At 42.4% G+C, this 24564-nt stretch overlaps 1 protein-coding gene across 6 annotated transcripts in view; it reads left to right on the top strand.

The window, feature by feature from the left end:
• DCUN1D4 (defective in cullin neddylation 1 domain containing 4) overlaps positions 1-24564 on the top strand; it is a 70541-nt gene that overhangs the window by 25281 nt on the left and 20696 nt on the right. For all 6 annotated transcript variants that reach the window (XM_060110100.1, XM_060110092.1, XM_060110057.1 and 3 more), the window contains 4 exons: positions 3176-3290; positions 6410-6501; positions 14458-14528; positions 20581-20672. In XM_060110100.1, the coding sequence (XP_059966083.1) occupies positions 3176-3290; positions 6410-6501; positions 14458-14528; positions 20581-20672 (370 nt within the window). The remainder of the gene's footprint in view (positions 1-3175; positions 3291-6409; positions 6502-14457; positions 14529-20580; positions 20673-24564) is intronic.

Below are 24564 nucleotides of genomic sequence, written 5' to 3'. Positions count from 1 at the left end.
TTTATCTATACCCCCACCTGTTTCACCCCATTCCATATTATCTTTTTTTTTTTTTTACATCTTTATTGGAGTATAACTGCTTTACAATGGTGTGTTAGTTTCTGCTTTATAACAAAGTGAATCAGCTATACATATACTTATATCCCCATATCTCCTCCCTCTTGTGTCTCCCTCCCACCCTCCCTATCCCACCCCTCTAGGTGGTCACAAAGCACCGAGCTGATCTCCCTGTGCTATGCGGCTGCTTCCCACTAGCTATCTACTTTACGATTGTAAATATATGTGTATATATGTCCATGTGTATATATGTCCATGCCACTCTCTCACTTTGAAGACATTATTTTAAATGGTGTTCATCTTCCCACGCGCTGAGGAGATGAGTACATTTCCTCTGTGTTCTGCAAACGCTGGTAGGAGGGAGAGGTTCCTCCCGGAACAGATGCTCAGAACCCGACCGTGACCAGTACCAGGAGACAGTGTCTTTCCTTCAGACGTGCACGTCCAAGGCGGGAGAAGCAAGCCTCGAGGTTGAAGGCAGACTCGCTTCTGAGCAGCGTGGCAGGCTTTCCGGCAAGGCGAGACCCACTTTTTCATTCTGCAAGCCCCACCCCGAGGCATTAACGGACAAGAATAAATCTTGACCGTTGGCAGTCTGCAAAAGCTTGGGTCTCCGTGCACCTCTTCAGACCTTTCTGCACGCTTCAGTGTAAACAGGACTGCCGTTTCCCTGGGAGGACGAGCGGGGCATGTGTGGTGGGCAGCACGTTCTCTGGCTCTTTCTCTTCCTGATTTTGCTGCTGTTGTGGGGAGAGAGATACGGGCGTGCCTTGTGTCTCTGAAGAACCTCCTACTCCCTCCGTTGTTGGGCCCCGGGAAGGGTGGCTGAGGATCATCGTCTTTTCAGCCTGGTGGGCGCTGCCTCTGGCTGAAGGAGCAGGCAGGGTCCAGTACCCGGCGCTGTGCCCATGCCTCGTTCACGCTGTCATCCTGGTTTGTGGCAGAAGAGGTGCTTTCGGCTGTTCTGTTCCTGAAGCGCATCGCCCGGGAACTTAGCGTGTTGGTGGAAGCCTGAGTATGTCCTGAGATTGAGGTTCCAGTCCCGACCATTGCGCTTACCAGGTTGGGACTGTTAGCTACTGACAACTCTCTCCCTGCCTTCTGTACAGCTTTCTAGAGAGAACTGTCCACATTCACTGGGATCACACCCTCCTCTCACATCCTTCCCCAGCCTGTTGCAGCCCTGTCCCCAGCCTCTTCTGCATCTGACTGCTGCCACCGCCCTGTGCATTCCTCCTGCTTTGGCTTCCGGGAGTGCACACTCGCCCAGGTTTTCTCCCCACCCAGGTCTTCACCCTCTTTTCCCAGCCCCTGAATATCCACACTCCATGGGCTTTGGCCTTAGTCCCCAGCTTCTCAGTCTCTGCTGCTGAGGCTGCATGGAGGCGGCAGTGAGTGGTGGTGGGGAGCTTGGCCTCGCCGCTGAGCTGCTTGGGTTCCATCCTCGACTTCACCTACTGCCTTCCAGCTGCCGCTTCATCTCTCTGCCTGAGTTTCCTCATTCCTAAGAATGGGGTGATTGTGAGGATTGGGTCAACACGGAGGTCCAGCCTGAGCACGCACCTCCCTGGTGGCACTCAGATCCCAACATCTGTCTACTCGCAACACTTGGCCACGTGAGCACGTGTTGAATGGATATTTTTCCCTCATAAAACTCCGGAGAGGTAGATCTCATAGCTCTCATTCTTCAGATGATACACCAGAGACCCAGAATCGGTCACTGGCTGACTGAGCCACGTGACTAGGTGAGGAGCTGGAGCTCATCCATTGAATGCAGAGCACTCAGACCCTATCACCCGGTGCTGCCCTGTCCCAACGGCACCAAGGCACCAGCGGAAGGAGGAGGACGCGCAGTCCAGATTTCTCCACTTAGCACTTCCGAGACCTTGGAAAGTCTCTTGAATGTCTAAGCCTTACTTTTTACCATCAGTCAGTAGAGATAATTAACTCTGCCCTGCAGGTCATTCAGCGTTATTGTGGGAACCAAATGACATAATATCTCTGATAGTACTTGTGCCAAGATGGGTATTTTAATTATGTTATAATTGTCTTGTAATTTATAATGGTTTAAGACAGTCTAAAGTGAGACTGTCTGGGTTTGAATTCCAATTTTGCCCCTTACCTGACCCCACTCTGCCTCCGTTTTCTTATCTGCATAAGCAGTAATGATTATTCTTTTTTTGTAAGCTTGTTGTGAGGTTAAGTGAGGCGTCATACGTGTAAATGTTAAGAGCAGGGCCTGGCTCACCATAAGGTTTCCATAGGTGTTCCATGTTGTTGTTACATTTTAATATCTTTTACCAAATGAAAGTTAATGCTTCCGAAAACCCTGACTGAAAGTGGCAGAAACAAATTAAAAATTTTTATGGAAGTTTTGCTCAAGATCATGTCAGGCTTTTGCCCCCAAAATCCAAATTCTGTTTTTTTTAAAATTTTTTCTTTCTTTGCGGTACGCGGGCCTCTCACTGTTGTGGCCTCTCCCGTTGCGGAGCACAGGCTCCGGATGCACAGGCTCAGTGGCCACGGCTCATGGGCCCAGCCGCTCTGCGGCATGTGGGATCTTCCTGGACCGGGGCATGAACCCATGTCCCCCGCATCGGCAGGCGGACTCTCAACCACTGTGCTACCAGGGAAGCCCTGTTTTTTTTTCAAATCAGATATTCCTTGAAGCTTAAGAGTGTTGGGACTGATGTACTTGTATGTATTTTAGACCCAAGGTCACCAGTCGAGCTGGCCTTGCTTAATGAAGTACAGAAATGAGATAGCAGTGCAATTCCTTCTGAAGGAACATTGTCGTGTAAAGGAAGCTGGAAGCTTAGATGATTTATATTAGTATTTTTGGAGAGTAGACTGAAGTTATGATAACTTCATTTCGGGTGTGTGTTTTGGGGGGACTATTAACTTATTTGTGTCATTGCTAGGTTTATTTCTTGACTCTAACATTTTCTCAAAGAAGAACTGAAAACCAGTTTTTCACTTTTCATTTTTTCATGTTTACAGATAACGTCTAAACCCTTTGCAGTGTAAGTTGTGAAAGCTCTTCATTTAGCGCTGATGTTCTTTGGAAGGGTTTCAATGTGGCATTCCTTACTTTTGTGCTCTTCACTCTGTTTTGTAGGAAGTCTGCGGTCTTGCAGTTCTTCGGACTGCTTTAGTAAAGTGATGCCGCCGAGGAAAAAGAGAAGACCTGCCTCTGGAGATGATTTATCTGCCAAGAAAAGTAGACACGATAGGTACGTCGCAGAGACAGTGGAACCACATTGATGGCATATGTGTTGAAGAGGCACCTTCCTACCCAAGCCCAGTGTGGGTCTTCTAAGTGTACAAATGCCAACCGGAATATTGTTTTGGTTCTGCCAGGAAAACTTTCAAAGTGTAATTTTTCGTGATACTTACTTAACGTGTGGGCTCGTGAAACAAAAACAAGTTAGGTAACCTGAGTTCTTAGAAATTCAAATTTTATCTCAGTCCATTGATCCACCAGAACTGGTGGAGAGTTTCTTTCTTTGCTTTTAAGAGCTTGCCCTCTGTGCCTGTTGAGGACCTCAGGATTGGTACTTATCTCTTCTTTAAGAGGGTCTCACTCACTACCTACAACTGCAGGAATCCTGTAGCTGCCTTTTCCAGGACCTGGGCTGCGTGCCTGGAGAGAGCTGCCTGCACCAAGTGCTCTAAGCCTGCCTGGAATATTAGCTGAGCTGACATTTCTTCTCAGAAGAGTGAGCATTTGTTAGAAACCATGAAAAACAAGACTGTTGAAACCACTTCTCTTTCAGACAAGTGAACTGTTAATTTTGGTAACTCCCAAGGTCCATTAGACTTGCTTATTTTAGGCATCTTTACTGTTTCACCCAGATTTTATTAGACATTTTTTGGTTCTTTCTCTCTCTCTTTTTTTTTTTTTTTTTTTAAACAATGAACAAACATCGTAGTTTTAATCTTTTCTGCCTTTTCCCATCTTCCTCCATTCTGGCTCTATAGGTCACTTCACTTCACTTATGTGGCCTGAATTGCCACATCGATAAATCAAGGGAATTAGATGAGATTTTTCTGCTTCTTTCTCTTTTTTTTTTTTTTTTTTTTTTGCGGTATGCGGGCCTCTCACTGTTGTGGCCTCCCCCGTTGCGGAGCACAGGCTCCGGACGCGCAGGCTCCGGACGCGCAGGCTCAGCGGCCATGGCTCACGGGCCCAGCCGCTCCGCGGCATATGGGATCCTCCCAGACCGGGGCACAAACCCGTATCCCCTGCATCGGCAGGCGGACTCTCAACCACTTGCGCCACCAGGGAGGCCCGTCTCTTTTTTTTAATAAATCAATTTATTTATTTATTTATTTTTGGCTGCGTTTGGTCTTCGTTGCTGTGTGCAGGCTTTTCTCTAGTTGCAGAGAGCGGGGGCTGCTCTTCGTTGTGGTGCGTGGGCTTCTCATTGCGGTGGCTTCTCTCGTTGTGGAGCACAGGCTCTAGGCGGGCGGGCTTCAGTAGCTTTGGCACGCGGGCTCAGTAGTTGTGGCCCGTGGGCTGTAGATCGCAGGCTCAGAAGCTGTGGCAAACGGGCTTAGTTGCTCCGTGGCATGTGGGATCTTCCCAGACCAGGGCTCGAACCCATGGTGGATTCTTAACTACTGTGCCACCAGAGAAGCCCTGAAGCCAGTTTAAAAACTGGTAATTGAGTTGCAGAAGGGTGCGAGGTACTCTCATTGATAGCATTTCATCGATCACCTAGGGGATGGGGAGCTGCAGCGTTATCCGAGTTTCATTCTTGGTCTTTTTTGAAAAACAACTTTATTTACATACCACAATGTATACGATTTTAAGTGAACAGTTTAGTGATCTTTACGGAGTTGTTGGAGCTGTGCAGCCATGACTGCAAACCAATGTTAGAAGAGTCCCATCACTCCATTTGGAGCCTTGACGCCCATTCACAGTCCATCCCTGTGCTTATTCCCAGCCCCAGGAAACCACAAATTCACCTTCTGTCCCTACGATTTGCCTTTTCTGAACAGTTCACGTCAATGGTCTTTTTGTGCCTCGCTTCTTTCACTTAGCATATTTTTTTTGAGGTTCATCCATGTAATAGCATGTATTGGTATCTTTTTTTTGTAATGTTATTCCATTGTCCTTTTTTATGTAGAGTATTTTTAAGTGATTCAATCATTACCGTGTCATATAGAGGTCTCCAGGATATTGACTAGTTACAGACTTTGAGCTAAGATAGGATGTCCAGGCCCAGGGTTGGAGCAAATCTGTTTGAACCCCTGGGCAGTATCCACCTTTGTTTCCAGGTGGGATGGCTACTTTTTATAGAAGAAATACAAAACTGGTGGTTTGCGGTTTCAGTATCTTAATACTTTATAACCATGTTTTGGGGGTTTTCTGGGTATTAAAACCCAGAATCTCTGATCAGCAGTATATACAGATATTCTGGTGAAAGCCTTGATCATGAATAAATGCTCTTTTAAAAAGAATTATACATGATTTTATATTATATGCTATGTAAATAAAAACTGTATTCATAATGTTTATATAACTATTTAGACAGTTTATATATAAATACTCATAATTTTTCTATCAGAATCACTGTTTTAAAAGTACTGCTGCTTCTCCCCTCCCCAAGTAGGGCCTATCTTGGTTCTCAGCCCCGTGTCATCATGAAATAAGGAATCCCTGCCAAGGGTCACAGTGTTGGCAGGAGGAGGCTGCTGTGCTTGCTGACTCAGTTCTCCAGCTTATGTGTCTGTTTCCACAATGCTAGGGCATGATAGGAGAAGGGCAGAAGCCAAGGATTCTCTGTACTTCGTTTTCGTGAGGTTTTTTTTCCTGGAGGCTTGGACATAATTTGATGTTTCTTTTTATTTGCTTGACAAGTTCCTTGGTGGTGTCTAATACTGCCAGGTTCTTCCTTAGACCATGTGCTGCCCAGCCTGACTCGTATGGCACGGGAGTCAGGAGAACTTGATGCAGAGACATGAGTGAGTCCTAGGGTCACCAGTTGAAGAAACACCATCCACATTTCTTGCTGTATCACTAGTGTTCTGTAGTTAGTTCTGGCTAGAGAGGTAGAAAGGAGAATATTAAATATTTGTTCTCTTCAGTTTTTACTGATTATTTGTTCATCAGAGAAAAACCTTTATTAAGTGCTTACCACTTAATTTTATACTGGGTGTGACTGTGTTTAAAACTATAGTTATAAAAGCTGAAGCTTCCAAATGCAAGAAGTGAAGTATTTTAAATATACATGCAATAGTGACTGAATAGATGTTTGGTTGGGTAAAAGAATAAAAACTATTTGCTACTTAAAAAAACTCAGTATCTTTACTTTAAATAATTTAAAACCCCTTTCTTAATTTCTAGCATGTATAGAAAATATGATACAACTAGAATAAAGACTGAAGAAGAAGCCTTTTCAAGTAAGAGGTGCTTAGAATGGTTCTATGAATATGCAGGTAGGTAATCATTTATATCATCTAAGACTGAACCTCATAAAAATAAGGAGTGCCTTAGAGGAGATTAAAGAATTAAAAAGGAGTACTTTTCGAATTTGGGGTGTGTGTGTGTGTGTGTGTGTGTGTGTGTCTGTCTGTCTGTCTGTCTCCCTGTTTTCGGGAGGGAACACAGTTGAAACAAATCACCAAATGTCCTATTTATAGCCAGCAGCTAAGCCAAAGAATTCAGAACACTAGAAGGGAACTGAAAAGATGAAATGTACTTGGGAGAAATACTTTGGATTGCTAGGAAACCTCTTGAGAATGCTGGTAATGGGTGACTATTTGGTTTATGCATCCAAGTTAAAATAAGCTTTGCTGCTTTGAACCTTTATGTAGCGCAATGGAATTTCTTATATTGTGTCTCTATTTTGAAAGATAATTTGGCAGACAGTGTTTGTTTTGTCATTTAAAATGTCTTAAATCCAATCCCATTTTTGCAACTTATTATAATTGGTTGGATAATGTAATACTGAAATAAAGGGTTTGTTTGTTTTTGTGGCTGTGTATGTGTAAAAAAGGGGGAAAGAAAAATTTTCAGACAAGTTTGAACTGAAGGCTCTTTTACCTTTCCTCTTCCCCACCATATTTCTGGCCCTATCATAACTTATCAACTTGACAGTTCCAGTGACCTTCAAACTAATTTTCTTGACATCAGCCTCTACTCCCAGTCAGGTTCTATGTGTTTCCTGTTGTATTATTTGAAAAAATAAATAAATAAACTGAACAGATCATACATGTCATTCCCTAACAATCCGCTGTGCCCTTGCCCCCCACTTAAAAATCCCTGCTACCTACAGGATAAAAGACAACTAACTCAGTGCCATCCCTTTGCCTGGAGTGTTTTTCTCCACTTTTCCATATGACAAGCTGCTATGCATCTCTTAGCTTACTTAGCTTAATAGCCTTCTTTGTACTCTTACAGGAAGGACATTGTTCATAACTGGTTTTGATACCCTTTTATTGGGTATCAAAATGAGGATTCCTCCTGGGGCCAGTGTTTGCCTCCTACCCCTACCCTACCCTTTTTCTGATAAAAGTCTTGCCCCTTTGGCCACAGAGATTTTTCCAGGGGCTGCCAGGTAACCCAGGTCAGGACAATCAGATAAAATTTCCTAGGGTTTTCAGATTGAAGCTGGGAGAAGAGCATCTTTCTCTTCTGGTGGTAGACTTGAAAGGATGCGATCCTGATTCCTGTAGTTTTTTGGATTTTTGTGAGCTACCCCAATATCCTTCTAGTGAATTCTCTTTCATTACTTGAACTAGTTTGAGCTGGATTTTGTTTGCAGGGCACAGAGACATGGTACAGACACTAACATAGTATTAGAATTTATCTGTTTTTAGGTCTTGAGAACATGAATCTCTTGAAGACGTTTTGTGAAAGTGGCTAGCACGTTTCCAGGTGTTCAGTACTTGGGTCTGAATGATGGAACGTTTTCTCATGTTCATATCACTTTGATTATGAAGATCTCTTGCTTCCTCATATTGGTTCACATTTATTGTTATGAAATATATTATAAAAAGGAAAGTTTAAACAGAAAAAGTATACTTAATCCCACCACCATAGCACAGCTATTTTGATATTTTTGTGTCTTCTTTTATAAGCAAATATGAATTTTTCCATAGTAAAAGCCACACTTCTGTTTTCTTTTAAAAGGAAGCAAGGTACAGTTTTCCTTCTTGTTTGCTTTTCTCTGGCTCAGAAAGGTGACATTTGGGATAAAGATTAAGCCACATTCTTTAGGTTCCTTGAGGCCCCTGCCAGGTGGTTCCTTGGGATTTCATCACTGTGAGAAGTTTATGTGGGTGTGGCTATCCCTATTTTTATTAATGCCCTCACCTTTCTTTTTTTTTTTTTTTTTTTTTGCTTTTTTTTTGTATTTTATCAGGGAAAATAGCTTGAAATTGAGAACAACTGGCACCTGCTTTCTTTTTTCAAAAATTAATTAATTAATTAATTTTTGACTGCATTGGGTCTTCGTTGCTGGGCGTGGGCTTTTCTCTAGTTGCGGTGAGCGGGGGGCTACTCTTCTTTGCGGTGCGCAGGCTTCTCATTGTGGTGGCTTCTCATTGTTGTGGAGCGCGGGCTCTAGGTGTGCTGGCTTCAGTAGCTGTGGCACGCGGGCTCAGTAGTTCTGGCTCACGGGCTCTAGAGCGCAGGCTCAGTAGTTGTGGCGCACGGGCTTAGTTGCTCCGCGACATGTGGGATCTTCCCGGACCAGGGCTTGAACCTGTGTCCCCTGCATTGGCAGGCGGATTCTTCATCACTGTGCCACCAGGGAAGTCCTCATTTTTTAATATCCCAACTACATGAATAAAAACTGAAGATAAGTATTATTCAAGAAAAATGCATAGCAAGAAGTCCCTGGAAGGTTGTGCTCTGGGCAAGTCTGTGGGAGCAGACAGTGAGGCCGTGGGCCCCCTGTGCTAGGGTGAGGGGTGCTCCCTCGCTGTTCTCCTCTTCCCTCGGAGAGAGCCACCTGCTTTTGGTTGACTCCCTGCACTGAATCCGGAGTGCAGTGGAGGGTGGTAGGGGTCTTGGTGCTGCAGTTGTGCTACACAGATGGACCTTAGTTCTTTCCAGAGTCCTCAGTTCCACACTTGCCCTGTCCTCTGCGCTCTGTCCTCTGCACTCCTTTAGCCTGAGCCCAGCTCCTCCCAGCTCCTGCCTGGCCAGTTACTCCCAGCCCTCTTTTGCACATCCTGTGCTGCAGCTTCTCACCTTTTTAAATCCCTGTCAACTCAGTTTCTGATTCTCAGAGATTTAATAAATGAAATGCTCTCCACTGGGGCTCTTGTCCTGTTCTCTGTGGTTATAGGCTTACTCCCTTTTGTACTTTGGTTCCTGAGTCCTCTGTGACTTTAGAAAGGATTGCTGGGGGCAAGATTGGGGGAGTGTCTTATTTAGACCTCCGTCTGAAACTGGAATCCCATTTCTTTTCATTAAAATAACCAGTTTTACATAAATGATTTATCTAATAACTTCCACTTTCTGAAATATATCTAAGAGTAAGAGATGAGACCAGATACACAGGTGCCAGCATTTCAGAGTCACACTGAAGCTCACACATGTAGGTCATAAAAGTTCTACAAATCCTGACTGTAGGCCCTTCATCTCTACTTTCGATTAGGTTCTATAGCAGAATTGTTTCTTGGTTTACCAAAGTGAGATTTGGAACCAGGAGTAGGTGCTAAGTGACAAAGGAGACAAAGGTTTTGCTGACAAAGGTTTCTTGGCAAAGGAGACAGTGTGGCCCCATTTGCCCCAGAGATGCAGCATGGTGTGATTATGGAAACTCTGCCACGAGCATCTTGGGCTCTCATGAAAGGGTTAAGTATATTTAGTTAGGGGCCCCTGCTTAAAATGGCAGTGAAAGTGGGAGGACCACTTTTTTCTAGATTATTGTCAGTACATCCGCCTTCTAAATGTACCTCTTCTAGTATCTTTCACCAGGGCATTCTATAGCTTTTAAACCATCTCCCTCAAACCTACTTTTAATCCACTTTGTGTTAACCAGTGGCCTATTTATTAGATTAAGATTGTTCAATTCTACAGGTAAAATGATAATCTAGTGTAAATATACCCATAGTCCCAATGAACAACGCGATTACAAATAGATCTAAATGTGTACATGGGAATGATAATGAGAAGAAAGGAAAAGTTGTTGTAGATATCAGGATTCTGGGTAACTTTTAAGTAATGTTGACTGATAAGCTATATTTAATATTTTTAGGATAAAATATTAAAGTAATGTGAGTCATGCCATTGCAGATCATATTGTTAAAACCATGCTCTTTTCAAATACACAGGTGCATGTGTATATAAGTAACATGACAATGGCATCGCATAAAATGTGGAAAAAAGAAAAAAGCATGGCTAACTTAATGTTTACCACTGCCCAGTGTACCTCAGCCAACCTTTGAGGGCCTGCTATGTGCCAGGCTCTGGTGTGTGGATGACAGAAGCACTGTACTCAGAGCTTATTTTCTGGAGTGGCAAACAGACAAACAAATGAGAAGCGTCGTCATTGTAATGAGCACTGGCAGGGAGAGGAGGCCAGGTTGGAGGGGGTGTGAGTGGGACAGCCAGCTGGGAGACCCCAGGGCCCTGTGCACAGGCAGGGGAAGGGCAGGTGACTTGCCAGGCTCAAGAATAGGTTGCAGTAAGAGAGCTTTTTTAAATCACGAAGAATAGAAGCCAAAGACAAATTTTTTTAAGATTATAAAGTACCTTTTTTTTTTCAGCTCTGTGCAGCCACCTGCCAATGAGTCCTATCAGTAGATACCAAAGAGTCATCTGTTCCTACAACCAAACGTCTTAGCAAAATAGTAATAGATGGATACTTCCATATGAGAATAACTACTCTTTAATGTCACAGCCTAAATACTTTACAGTAGTGGAATGAGGAAAAGAACGATGAAACATGGGATACACACACACACAGTCACCTACAGGGGGGTAATGTAAAGTATGTCAGCTAGGTGCTCTCACAGGAAGATTATCAGACACAGTTGGTGAAAAAAGCAAGGTGTAGAATTTATAGGTACAGTATGAACCCATGTGTATAGATAAACAAATTCAGGGCTACATTTCACCGTATATTTGTACATACATAAATACACAGCAAAAAGGTCTGGGAGGATACATGCCTGTCTCGTAAGGAAAGGAAGAAGGCAGTCTTTCTCTTTTTACTCTATTTTACTTGGACTTCTTTATTTGAACATTTCATCATGTGAATGTCTTCATATATCGTTTGTGTAATATACACATGAGTGCCCACATGCGGGGCTGTGCACACGCAAACCCAAGTGATAAAATGCTAACTGTATTTTCATTTGAGTCAAGAATGAGATAAAGATGCCCACTCTCACTCTTCTTTTTTTTTTTTTTTTTTGCGGTACACGGGCCCCTCACTGTTGTGGCCTCTCCCGTTGCGGAGCACAGGCTCCGGACGCGCTGGCTCCGGACGCGCAGGCTCAGCGGCCATGGCTCACGGGCCCAGCCGCTCCGCGGCATGTGGGATCTTCCCGGGCCGGGGCACGAACCCGCGACCCCTGCATCAGCAGGCAGACTCTCAACCACTGCGCCACCAGGGAAGCCCTCTCACTCATCTTATTTGCCATCGTTTTGGGAGTTATTAACTAATGCTGTTAGGTAGGAGAAAGAAAGAAGGGGCATGAATACAGGAAAGGAGGAGGCAAAAATGATCATTCATTGAAGGTGAAATGATTGAATTGTTGTGTACCTGGAAAGCCAAAGAGAATTGCCTGAAAAACTAAATAAATATGTATATATATTCTGCAGGTAGAATTTATAAAATGGCTTATTTGGGGAAGGGTTCTTAAAGAAATTCTTTTATTTATTTATGGGCTCTGTAGCTTGCGGCACGTGGGCTGTCTGGTTGAGGCGCGTGGGCTCGGTAGTTGTGGCGTGCTGGCTTAGTTGCTCCGCGGCATGTGGGATTTTAGTTCCCTGACCAGGGATCGAACCTGTGTCCCCTGCATTGGAAGGAGGATTCTTTACCACTGGACCACCAGGGAAGTCCCAGAAATTCTTTAATAAGTGGTTGTCTCTGGGGAGTAGAGAGAAGTTAGGGGAAAACTTTGGCTTTTTTAACATTTTTATTATCAGTTTTACTTTTAAATGAAATTTTATATCATGTTCATGTATTAATGTTGCCCAAAAAACTAAGTTAAAAATTAAGTAAACTTTTATTTGATTTTCCCTCCATAATTAAGATTAAAAAATTAAGAATTCATAGGAAAACATGTAAAATAAAAGGAGAAAAAAGAAAGTCCCAGAAAAAGGTAACAAATTTGAATATGTGAAATAAAACTTTGTAACAAAGTAACACATTTCTGATTAAAAGGAAAACAACACATGCAGAAAAAGTATTTGCTCTGGCTAGATTATGTGGAAGAGCCTGAGTTTGGACTTCAGGGGAAGCCAAGGATTAGAAGCAGAAAAGTGACACGAGACTGTCCAAGGTGATTTTAATGGTCACCCTTTGTTGAGAACAACCACCTTACACTTTTATTGTGATCTAGTTATTACTGTATTGAAATTACTCTTATGCTTTGTCTCCCTTCCTGGAGGGCAAGGACCATGGATTACTCCTCTTTAGCCCCTTCTATGGTGCATCGCTCCAGGGTGTGCCCAGTAGATAATATTTGAATGAAACTGAGACATTTTCAGATGGTGGATCCTGCTGGTCTTGGCAGCTTGCTAGATCTGAAGGCTATGGAAGATTGTAGAGTGATTCTTGTGTGGTCCAGTGGCTAAGACTCTGTGCTCCCAATGCAGGGGGCCCAGGTTTGATCCCTGGTCAGGGAACTAGATCCCACATGTCGTAAGTAAAAGATACTGTGTGCCACAACTAAGACCCAATGCAACCAAATAAATTAATTTTTTTTTTTTTTTTAAAGAATAAATAGCTCTTACACTTGAGGAACTTAGAAGGAAAGGTAGATGAGTTGGGACTTAATGCAAATGTGAGAAAAGCATTCCTAGCATTGCATAGGGTCACACAAGACTGCCTGACCCAGCCTCCACTGCTGGGGGTGGGGAGATTGGGAGGACTGCCTGTGTGGTTCCTGTCTTAAAGATTGAAGAAGCTGGCATGGGAAGATGGTGGGAGGGGAGAGGGAGATGGGCTGAGGCCACAAAGAGTTAGTACTGCATTGGGTATGTGTCAGGATGTGTGTGCATAGCAAACAATGGGTAGGTGTTTCTGGATCTTAATTTTTGTTCATTCAGCAGTATCTATTTGATTCTTTTATTTCCAAGAAACTTGATATGAAGGTGGAAAGCTATGAGGCTGAAGAGGAAGGGATGCAGTAGATCATAGAGAACCTTATTTGATATGCCAGAGACTTTGGACTTTATCCGTAGGTAGTAGGGAACTTAAAATCGAAGGAGTTTGTGTTTGAGGTGGACCCTCCAGGTGGCTTTGTAAGGGATGGGTCCGAGGGGAATGAGGCTCTGGAATTAGGGAGATCCTGAGGAGACTGCTGTGGTCATCTAAGTGAGAGAATGACATCTGAACAGGTCAGTGCAGTTAAGAAATATTTGGAAAATAAAATTGGCAGCACACTTGGTAACTGATTGGCTCTAGAGAATGTAGGAGAAGGGGGGACTCCAGGATGATGCCTCAGTTTCTATTTCTGGTGGTGCCCCCGTTGAGATGCTACAGGAGGATAATCTCAGCTACCACAGAGAAGCCACATAAAGATTGACTGTGTCTACTGGATGCGATTAGGAGTTTATTGGTGACCTTGGCAAGAAGAGTTGCAGTGGAGGGAGATGAGCAAAAACCAGATTGCAGTGGTTGAAGAACGAATGGGGGCTACAGTGGAGCTGGGACATGTGGACCGTTCTTTCAGGAAGAAACAGAGATAATGTGGAATGTGAAGAAAGGGGTTATTTCCTTGTCTAGAACAAGAAGACTGCTTGCTTTTTTTTCTGTGTAAAAGAAACAATTATGTTATCTCCCAGTTAATTTTTAAAAGAATATTAAGTGGTTCTTTGCTGTGTTTCCAAAAATTATTGTATGTGTTGAAATTATTACCAAACTAAGAGTAGAGATTTAAGCTACTTTAAAGAACAGGAATTGAATGCCTGTAGCTTTATCTTTAGACATAAATTATGTGTCCATCTATTCACAGGTTGAAGGACTTGGCCATAAACTGAATTAAATGACTGTGCAGAACAGAGTCCTTTAAAGATAGAACTGAAATTCTAGAATATTTTTCAATATATTCTTGGTGATTTCTTCCTTCAGAAAGGATTTATGGTCTTTAAGTGTTATTTGATCTAAGTTTACTTTAATAAGTATTTTAACAGTATAATACTACTATAGTAGTAATAGTGTATGTACATGGTTAGATTTAATTTCTGTAAATTGCATTTCATCACAGGTACTGATGATGTTGTAGGTCCCGAAGGCATGGAGAAATTTTGTGAAGACATTGGTGTTGAACCAGAAAATGTAAGTCTAACTTGCTAATTTGGGTAGATCAGTTGATCTGATTTTGTCTCTTGGCAAATAAAGCAACAATGAAGAAGTAAGGGTGCATTAGTTTTTATGAGGCAATCTAAGAAATAAGTTCCAATTCTAAATTGGTTTGTAAGCAAAAGTTTTTTTGCAATTGGTATGGTGTAACTACAGTCAGTCATTTTTTTCTCTCATTTAATTTCTTGTCTCTAAAAGGTACATTAATAAAGTAATTAAACTACATGTTTAAAAAGTGGCGTGGGCATGTGTGCCTACCATGACGGATAACTGGGGACTGGGGGACTGAGGGCTTTGTGTATCTTTGTCCCCCTCCGTAGTTGTTCCAGCCTAATGTAGAGTTTGTCCAGGACTTTGAATAATTAATTATTCATAAGAGTTTTGAATAGGTTATAATTAAAAAGGTTTTTTCACAGTTCCTTCACTTCCAGGTGAACTTAGCTCAGAAAGTGATTGCTTTTTAGTGTAAAGCCCCTAAATATTTCCTTTAAAACATTTAATTAGAAGTTTTTTTATATGCTTCATTATTTTTGCTTAATTCTTATCATCATGTTATTTTTGAATATTTTTTCCTATTCCCACATTTGTCTTACTGCAAAATGAAACATACAAATGCTCTGACTCATTAACTATGCAGTTTAATATTACATCAGCCTCCAACTTAAATATCTCTTATATCCTAAATGAATTTATGCTCTGGAAGAGCTCTCAAGGGATCATCCCTTTCATTCAGACTGTTGGTGAGATATCTGGTACCCATGCATATCATGCTCTTCGAGACGTCACACTTTTTTCTTTAAAAAAATTTTGTTGGGCTTCCCTGGTGACGCAGTGGTTAAGAATCCGCCTGCCAATGCAGGGGACATGGGTTCGACCCCTGGCCCCGGAAGATCCCACATGCCACGGAGCAACTAAGCCCATGCGCCACAACTACTGAGCCTGCACTCTAGAGCCCGCGAGCCACAACTACTGAAGCCCGTGTGCCTAGAGCCCGTGCTCTGCAACAAGAGAAGCCCACGCACCGCAACAAAGAGTAGCCCCTGCTCACTACAACTAGAGAAAGCCCGTGCACAGCAATGAAGACGCAACGCAGCCAAAAATAAAAACAAGTTAATTAATTCAAAAAAATTTTTTTTTGTTACCATTTCTATGCCTCCATCCTCCCCACTCCCCCCCGCCCCAGTAACACTGTAAATTTTCTAAAGAGCCTTTGGACTGTCTTTAACTTACTACATGGATTTTAGTCTTGTATTTTTATTTTAATGTAATCTAGTTCAGGTGTCTTGATAAATTATTGAGTTTGGTACAGAGGTTTGGGGACAGCTGGGTCAGTAGTATTTTGCCTGATCTAGTCCATAGCCTGGTCATAGACAGACAAAAACATTTCACGGACTTTCAGAAGGAAGTTTTCTGACGGGCTGGGCCAAGGTTGGCAGTGTTTTCTGGACAGTAGTGTAAAAGGGGCGAGAGTGAGCTGGGCCTGAGAGGAGATCCAGAGGTTCCACCCAGGGGACAGTAATCAGCATGTGATCAAAGGGGTGGGTAGCAGGGCCCAATGGTGGGGAGGCTGGGAGGCATCGGGCCGCCAGTGTGAGAGGGATCAGGTGGGCATCTACTCAGGGCCAGAAAGGCCTGTCAGGTGGGAGGAGTGCTGACACTGATTCTAACCGAGAAAACAGGGAGGCCCAGCTCTTTAAAGTTCCTCAGCCCCAAATACCAGTACTCAATAAAAAAATAGCTACTGTTATTATCGTTTTTTGGCAATTATGAGTCTTTGGTTCTCTATTTCTGTAGCAGTAGAAATAGTCTTGAAATGTTGAATCACATAGAAGATTGAACGACTGAATTTAGACTATTATTCCAAAGTATTGATTCCTGTACTTCAATTCTAAGATGCCACTAATAGAATTTTTATTATTTTATTCATCACTAAAAAGGAAAAATGTTAAGTAAATTCTGATAAGCCATCCATTGTGGATACATCCCAGTTTCAGAAATTGTTTGAAAAACCAGCACAAAAATAGTTTTTTAGAGGCTTGCCTGCATTGATGAGTGAGCACTTTAAAGTATTTAAAACCCTCACCTTGCCTGATATTTATAGCTTATGAAATTTAAGTAGGCTTGTAAAATTCAGTTCAACTTCCATTTACTAAGGTAACAGCAAAATCCTTTAAGTAGCTAGCTTCCTTTTTAGCTGTGCTAGGGAAAGGTCTGTTTGTGTAAAGAAGTACTCATTGTGAATATCTGCTTTGGCTGTTTGGCCACATTACATGCATACTTGTATGTGTGTTCCTTTACCATAATGGTTTTTTTTTTTAACTTAACAGGTATTTATGTGGAATTTTTTAATCCTTCTGATAGAGGATTGAGTATAGATAATGTTTGAGAACATACGAAGTTTGAATTAGAAAATATGTAAATAGATACATAGGAGTCAGAGTTCCAAGAAAAGCTGAGGGATGAGGAGAAAATCCACCAATGTGTGAATAGTTTGAAGAACATGTAACGCCTTCTTTTTGGAAAATCCTTCCTAGTAGGCCCCTGGTCTCTTAAGTCACCATTTTCTTTTTTTTTTTTTTTTTTTCCTTTTTGCGTTATGTGGGCCTCTCACTGTTGTGGCCTCTCCCGTTGCGGAGCACAGGCTCCGGATGCGCAGGCCCAGCGGCCATGGCTCACGGGCCCAGCCGCTCCGCGGCATATGGGATCCTCCCAGACCGGGGCACGAACCCGTATCCCCTGCATCGGCAGGCGGACTCTCAACCACTGCGCCACCAGGGAGGCCCTAAGTCACCATTTTCTAACCAATTTAACAATCGTGTTTTGTGGTGATGTGCATAATATGTAGAAAAATAGGTTCACTTATCAGTTCTAGTTATCTACCTAGAAATCTAGATTTTTAAAATCTAAAAAACCTAGTGACTTAAAAAAAATGGGTAAGTACTGATTGAATTGATATTTGATTGATATGTCCTAAAGATTTACTGGGTTCTCACTGATACTAATCTCCAAAGTAGAAAACCATAAAGTCAGCACCAAGAGAAAGCTTTGCATTAATCTTCCAGTTATAAATTAAACAAAGCTGGAGATTTTTAGTCTACAAACGAGCTCATTGGCAGTTGAAAGGACAGACCTTCTGAACCTCCTGAATGCTGTTGTTCTGGAGTCCTTCATGTGCCTTTTGGCTCTCAGGGCCTAGTTAAATCATCTAAAGTGATTTCTGAGTGGCTGCTTGCCTCATTATGGTGGGGAGTGCTATGCTTTTATTTTGCATTTTGTTGTTTGGGATTTTATAAACTTTGGTTCTATTACAAAAAATAATATGAGGCAGGTGTGAAATTGTATTTTTTGATTCATTTTCAGGGATAACAGCCTAAAAATATGTTGATGCTCTTTTTTTTAAATTTTATTTTATATTGGGGTATAGTTGATTTACAACATTGTGTTAGTTTCAGGTGTACAGCAGAGTGATTCAGTTGTACACATACATGTATCTATTCTTTTTCATATTCTTTTCCCATGTAGGTTATTACAGAATACTGAGTAGAGTTCCCTGTGCTATACAGTAGGTCCTTGTTGATGATCTATTTTATATATAGTAGTGTGTATATGTTAATCCCAAACTCCTAATTTACCCCTCCCTGCCCCCGCCTTTCCCCTTTGGTAGCTGTAAGTCTGCCCTCTGTGTCTGTGAATCTGTTTCTGCTTCATAGATAGGTTCATTGGTGTCATACTTTAGGTTCCATATATAAGTGATAGCACATGATATTTGTCTTTCTCTGTCTGACTTACTTCACTTAGTATGATGATCTCCAGGTCCATCCATGTTGCTGAAAACGGCATTATTTCATTGTTTTTTATGGCTGAGTAGTATTCCATTATCTATATGTACCACATCTTCTTTCTCCATTCATCTGTCGATGGACATTTAGGTTGCTTCCATGTCTTGGCTTGCCTCATTTTTTTTTTTCTTTTTTCTTTTTTTTGAAGATGTTGGGGGTAGGAGTTTATTAATTTATTTTATTTATTTTTGCTGTGTTGGGTCTTCGTTTCCGTGTGAGGGCTTTCTCTAGGTGTGGCAAGTGGGGGCCACTCTTCATCGTGGTGCGCGGGCCTCTCACTGTCACGGCCTCTCTTGTTGCGGAGAACAGGCTCTAGACGCGCAGGCTCAGTAGTTGTGGCTCATGGGCCTAGTTGCTCCGCGGCATGTGGGATCCTCCCAGACCAGGGCTCGAACCCGTGTCCCCTGCATTAGCAGGCAGATTCTCAACCACTGCACCACCAGGGAAGCCCCATGCCTCATTTTTTTATGTTATATCACCCTGATTCCTTTCACTGTCACCACCCTCTGACCCATTTGGGCACATGGATTGTAGTTTAATGGTTTGGGGCAGTTCTTCTGTTAGTTGAAATGAAGCATTTAGGTCCTGGGTAAAGAAATCAGATTAACTGCCAAATGCAGAGTATGCTAGTCCCCGGCCAACTGTATACAGAAATATTTATTTTCTTCCCATTGCCTTCTTTTTTTTTATTACAACAAATGGATATATAGCCATTCAGCAGTGTATGTGTGAGCTCCCCTTTTGTACTCGGGTTCCCTTTTGTGTGAATGACTGTCCAGAGATAGCCAGCCTTGCAGAGTGGCAAAGCTTCCTAGGACGGTCCTAGGAAGGCCCTGTCCCTCTTCTTTACCTCTCTAGGAGTGGCATACTTTCTTTTTTAGTTACCCCTCACCTTGTCTTGGGTCTTTGAGGTAGACAGGATGGGAGAGCTTCCTCCTCATCCCCCAATCCAGGCGGCCTCAGCTCTGTCCCGGTGTAAGAGCCCTGGAGAGCTTGCAGTTGGAGGCATCTTGGAAATGTAATTTTGTCTTTTATACCTTTAGGTATTTATTAAACTCACCATCACTGTCTCGGTGCCACCTTTTCTCTAAAGCAGCTGAGTGAAAAAGTGACAAGTGGTGCCAAAAACCCTAGTTGTCACACAGTTCCTTATGTCTGCCCAGTTTCAGAAGATGCACTGATGAAAGCAAGGATGGCGCCCCACTGAGAAGTGATTGAGTGATTGTCCGCTCATCCTGTGCTCACTGCAGGCACAGTGCTATCGAAGTGGAGTGTTGGACTACTTTAAAATCATTTCCCCAGTGTATGTAGTTGAACTCACAAACATCGAGTCCACTGTCCGTGTCCCACCACCTACCATTTGGGTTTTTGTTTTTTGTTTTGTTTTTTTTGCAGTATGCGGGCCTCTCACTGTGTGGCCTCTCCCATTGTGTGGAGCACAGGCTCCGGACGCGCAGGCTCAGTGGCCATGGCTCATGGGCCCAGCCGCTCCGCAGCACGTGGGATCTTCCCGGACCGGGGCACGAACCCGTGTCCCCTGCATCAGCAGGCGGACTCTCAACCACTGCGCCACCAGGGAAGGCCAGCCGTTTGGGTTTTTAACACTCTGTTCTGCACCTCACTCTTTTCATTTTCACTTAATAAATCTTGGAAACTGTTCCATATTTGTACTGATGGCTCCACTTCATTTGTCTCAGTGGTGACAGTATTCTTTCGTATGGAATGTGTTTAGCAAAGAAGTATTTAAGTAGTCCCTTATTCGTAGATGTTTGGTTGTTTTCAGTCTTTTGCTACTACAAATAGTACTGTAGTCAGTCTTGTTGACTATACAGCTTTGTGTATATGTGCAGGTGTATCTATGAGATAACTTTCCATAGGTGGAACTGCTGGTTTCAGTTTTGATACATACTGCCGAACTGCCCTCAGGAGAGGTTAATGGCTTTACACTTCCACCATCAGGCATAAGAAGTCATGTTTCTCCAAACCCTTGTCAGCAGACTGAATTATCAAACTTTTAGATGTTTGCCAAACTAGAACTCATTTTTGAAGTTACCTTGTTCATATTTCAGTGACTAAACTACTGTGAACCGAAGCATTTGGCTGATGTTAATGTATTTAATTACCGAGGTCTGTCCTCCTTATTTGATTGGTCTTTCTGCTTTGTTTTGTTTTGTTTTTGTTTTAAACAGGTAGTTATGCTCGTCCTAGCTTGGAAATTGGATGCACAAAACATGGGTTATTTTACTCTACAGGAATGGTTAAAAGGAATGACGTCTCTACAGTAAGTCCTGAGGCTACCCTGGGGCAAGGGTTGGGGGTGGGTGTCCTTGCCCTCCCCTGGCTGCCTGCCTTCCCCCTGGGGTCTCCTCAAGCCTGGCTTGGGTGACTGGAGGACCGCCAGGGGATCTGGGCAGCCTTCACCTGTGCATAGGGGTGAAGACCAAGCCCCATTTTCCTACGATGAGGAGGGCTATAACGGATGAATCTTAGAAATTAAAGTTTTTATATAATGTATATCGTTTATTTTAGTATTCTTCTAGAGCAGCTCAATAGAAATAGGCCATCCTTTTCTCATATATGTGAGCCACATATATAATTTAAAATTTTCTAATACCCACATTTAAAAAAGTAAAAAGAAACAGGTAAAATTTATTTTAATATATTGTACTTAATCCAGAATATCCAAAATATTATCATCCCAACATGTAACCAATATTTTTAAAAGCTGTTTTACCTTCTTTTTCATATTGAATCTTGAAAATCTGGTGTGTATTTTACATTTATGGTACATCTCAATCTTCATTAGCTGCATTTCAGGTGCCCAGTAGCCACATGTGTCTAGTGGCTACCGTATTGGACAGCGCAGGTTTAAAATCAAAGTATTAGCATCTGGTTTATAATTAGTGAGAAAAGTTGAGTAAAGTATAACTTGTAAGTAAAGATATTCAATATCTTTTATTTGATATATTCTGATATTAGCTTTGGGCAAAGTTAGAACTTCATTACTCTAGTGATTAAAAAAAAATGATAATAAAGATTCTGTTTATATTACCTGGGCCAGAATTGAGGGGAAAAAATCAGTGGTTTTATGTGTTCACTTCGTGCTTACATGCATGTGTGTCTGTGTGTGTGTGTTTACCTGCGTGTGCTTGCTAAGAGTTTCACTCAAGAAAACAAATTGTCATTCTCTGTTACTCATTGAAAGATACACTTGAGGTGGATGATGAAACATTTCAAATGATATTTGAAGAGGAAGTGCTAATTCTTAATATAGTAACTGATCTAAAGTACTTGAATGGCTTCTCTTTTTCTTTTTCCTTTAACTAGGAATAATAGACTTAAGTTTTTAGTGGATTAAAATTGGAATTGAAATGGTTTTATGGTTTTATTTAAATAATTTCGTAATTTGTCAACTTTCAATATCACTGTCCCTTTGTCATTGGTAACAGTGCTTCATTTTCATTGTGCTCTAGTAGTTTTATGAGGCCTGTTCACTGTTCTTTCATTTGAGCCTCACGGCTACCTAGGCAGATCAGGCTTTACCCTGCACATTTTACAGATGGGGAAACTGAGGCTTAGAAGGGGTATGTGATTTGTGAAAGAAAGTGGTAGGATGGGAGGAAAACCTAAGACTTCTGATTCTTCAGTCACATTCTTCCTCTGACAACTATTGTCTGATGACAAGTGCGTTTTAGGTAAAAGCCAAATCACCCTTTTACAGATGCGCTTTCCTCTCAGCATGCTCTAGAATTTTAGGGTTAAGTCTCTGGAATCTCCTGAAATTGTGTATGTCCTGTAGGGAAACACCTCCTTACAATTTTCAGCCTACTAACTCCTGCATTGTTTTCCGTGCTGCCCCCCTTTGTTGCTTTCCGGATAGAGCACGTGATGGCTGCTCCTTTTTAAGTATCCTTGTAATGATGAATGCACAGCCAAATCAAGATTTTATTCATGGCTTTAGAGAAGGCACCATCAGCATTTCTTCAGGCACAGTTTCGTGTGTCTTAAGAGGGTGTAGTATCCATTTTTGGACAGTTCTAGATTCGTTTTTACATTTGCCTTTACAAAAGAATATTACCCCGTGCCAGGCCTTGCCCATGTTTTGAGGATTGCGTCGCCTGGGAATTGAAATAAGCAGTTCCCTGGAAGAGGCCTACGTGTATGTTCATGGGCTGGGGGGCGCTCCACAAGCTCTTTGTGGGGAACTCTGCTTGCCACTTTGTGTGACACGGGTAGTGGCAGGTGGATTCCCATAGAATGCTGCCACTTGGCCCTCGCAATTTACAGTATAGTAACAAACCTGATCCACTGTTAAGGAATTGAGGAACCTGCTTTCTTTTGTGAGATGAAACTCTGAGATTAGTTTCCTCATCAGTGAGGTGAAGATGATTACTCACAATAACCTTTAAGGTTCTTTGTAGTTCAAAAATAGTACAATTTCAAGGTTTAAGAACTTCCTCCCCCTTTCGCTCCTGCCTCCCTAGATTCGTCATTTGTCCAGCAAATATTTGAGTGGCAGTGGTGTGCCAAGCACAGAATTCTAGATCCTGGGGAAACAAAAGCCATGAACAAGACAAAGTCCATTTGGGGCAGGAGCTTGGAAGCAGTGTTCAGGCAAAATATCCAAAAGTAATAAGGTCACTTCTCTTTATGCTACTTGTATTTATAAGGTATTTGCACCCAATAAATAAGAAAACTCAGAGGCTAATCCTTTATGTGCTCTAAAGGTGGAAAGTAGTCCATCTTTTGAATGATCTATTTTGTCTTCTATTTGGATTTTTTCTTTTTTTTCTCATTTTTGGCTTTATTAAACCTGTCCAGTGAAGTTTTACAGACTCAAGCTGGAATTAAAGTGTATATAACAAAACCTCTTGTAAAAAAATTGTAACTGTACAGTGAGCGCATGGTAGCAATAGGAAGCCCATGGGTTTTGGAACCAGAGTTTTGAATCGGTTCTGCCACTTCCTGGGTAATGTCCCTAAAACCAGGAACGTTGAAGTGATGAAATGTGGCTTTCCCCAGGGCACCCAGAAATCAGTCTCCTGGATGCCATCTGGAGTTGTGTGCTTGGCCTCTCCAGTGCCATGTTTTGTGACCCTCGGGAGCAGTGACAGCAGCTGGTAGGCAACATCTATTCCCAAGTTCCCGCAGTCGTTCTCAGAGAAGGCACAGCTCTTGATTGATTGATTTATGTATTTATTTATTGGCCACACAGCTTGTGGGATCTTAGTTCTCCGACCAGGGATTGAGCCCGTGCACTTGTCAGTGAAAGCGCCGAGTCCCGACCACGGGACTGCCAGGGGATTCCCAACTCTTGTTTTAATTGACTGTTTTATTTACTACCTTGTTCCAACATGTGGTTTAAGGTTACCTCTGATGAATTAAGCTTATAGAGTGTTTAAGCTAAACAAAACCAAACCCCAAAAAAGTGTGTTAGAGTTGTAGCTAACTTTGCAGAGAACTGATGATGGGCTGGAAAAATACCTTTGGGCTGACCAAGTGAAGGGGCAAAGGCTGTCCCGGGGTAATGGGAGAGAACTACCTTTGATTTTATAACCTGTGAGGATTATTATCCTGATTCCTGTTGCTTCGGACTGTGTTACAGCAGCAAAGTTCAAATAAGCAATGATTTCATTCCACAGTATATGCGTATTTTCTCATGGGAAAAGATGCCCCTTAGCGGTGTGGCACTGTCACTGTATGACTACCACAAGTTTTCTTATACGTGGTACACAGAAAAGCAGGGGGAAATGTATTGAATGATGTGGCTGCTTTCTGAAAAGTCTCAGGCCACGCCTGTTTCTTCACAGGCCCTTTGTTTGAACTGAGCCCCTCTGCAGATGGCCTTGTTGAGTGGCCACTAGATGGCAACCTGCTGTTCAGACAGGGTGTCTCAGCGGCCTGTCTCCCTGATGGGGGTTAGTCCACAGTCTCCGCAGGACAAGACCCCTTTTAAAGCAGATTAAACCCTTTATTGACAGTATCGTCTCTAACCCATCCTTAATAGATACATGAAGTGAAAATTTTACTTAGGGCATTTTATGCTTGACACTCCAGATGAGCTCTCTGAGCATCTTTCAGACGTAGGGACGTCTTTGCCAGTGTGGCTGGACTTGCTTCCAGGCACGCTGCAGAACGTCATATTCACCTTGCAGCGTCTTTATTTTCTTTTA

The sequence above is a fragment of the Mesoplodon densirostris genome, chromosome 1 (genome assembly GCF_025265405.1).
Source record: "Mesoplodon densirostris isolate mMesDen1 chromosome 1, mMesDen1 primary haplotype, whole genome shotgun sequence".
NCBI lineage: Eukaryota > Metazoa > Chordata > Mammalia > Artiodactyla > Ziphiidae > Mesoplodon > Mesoplodon densirostris.
Note: the sequence above shows the minus strand (reverse complement) of the source record. Positions and strands in the feature narration are given on the sequence as shown.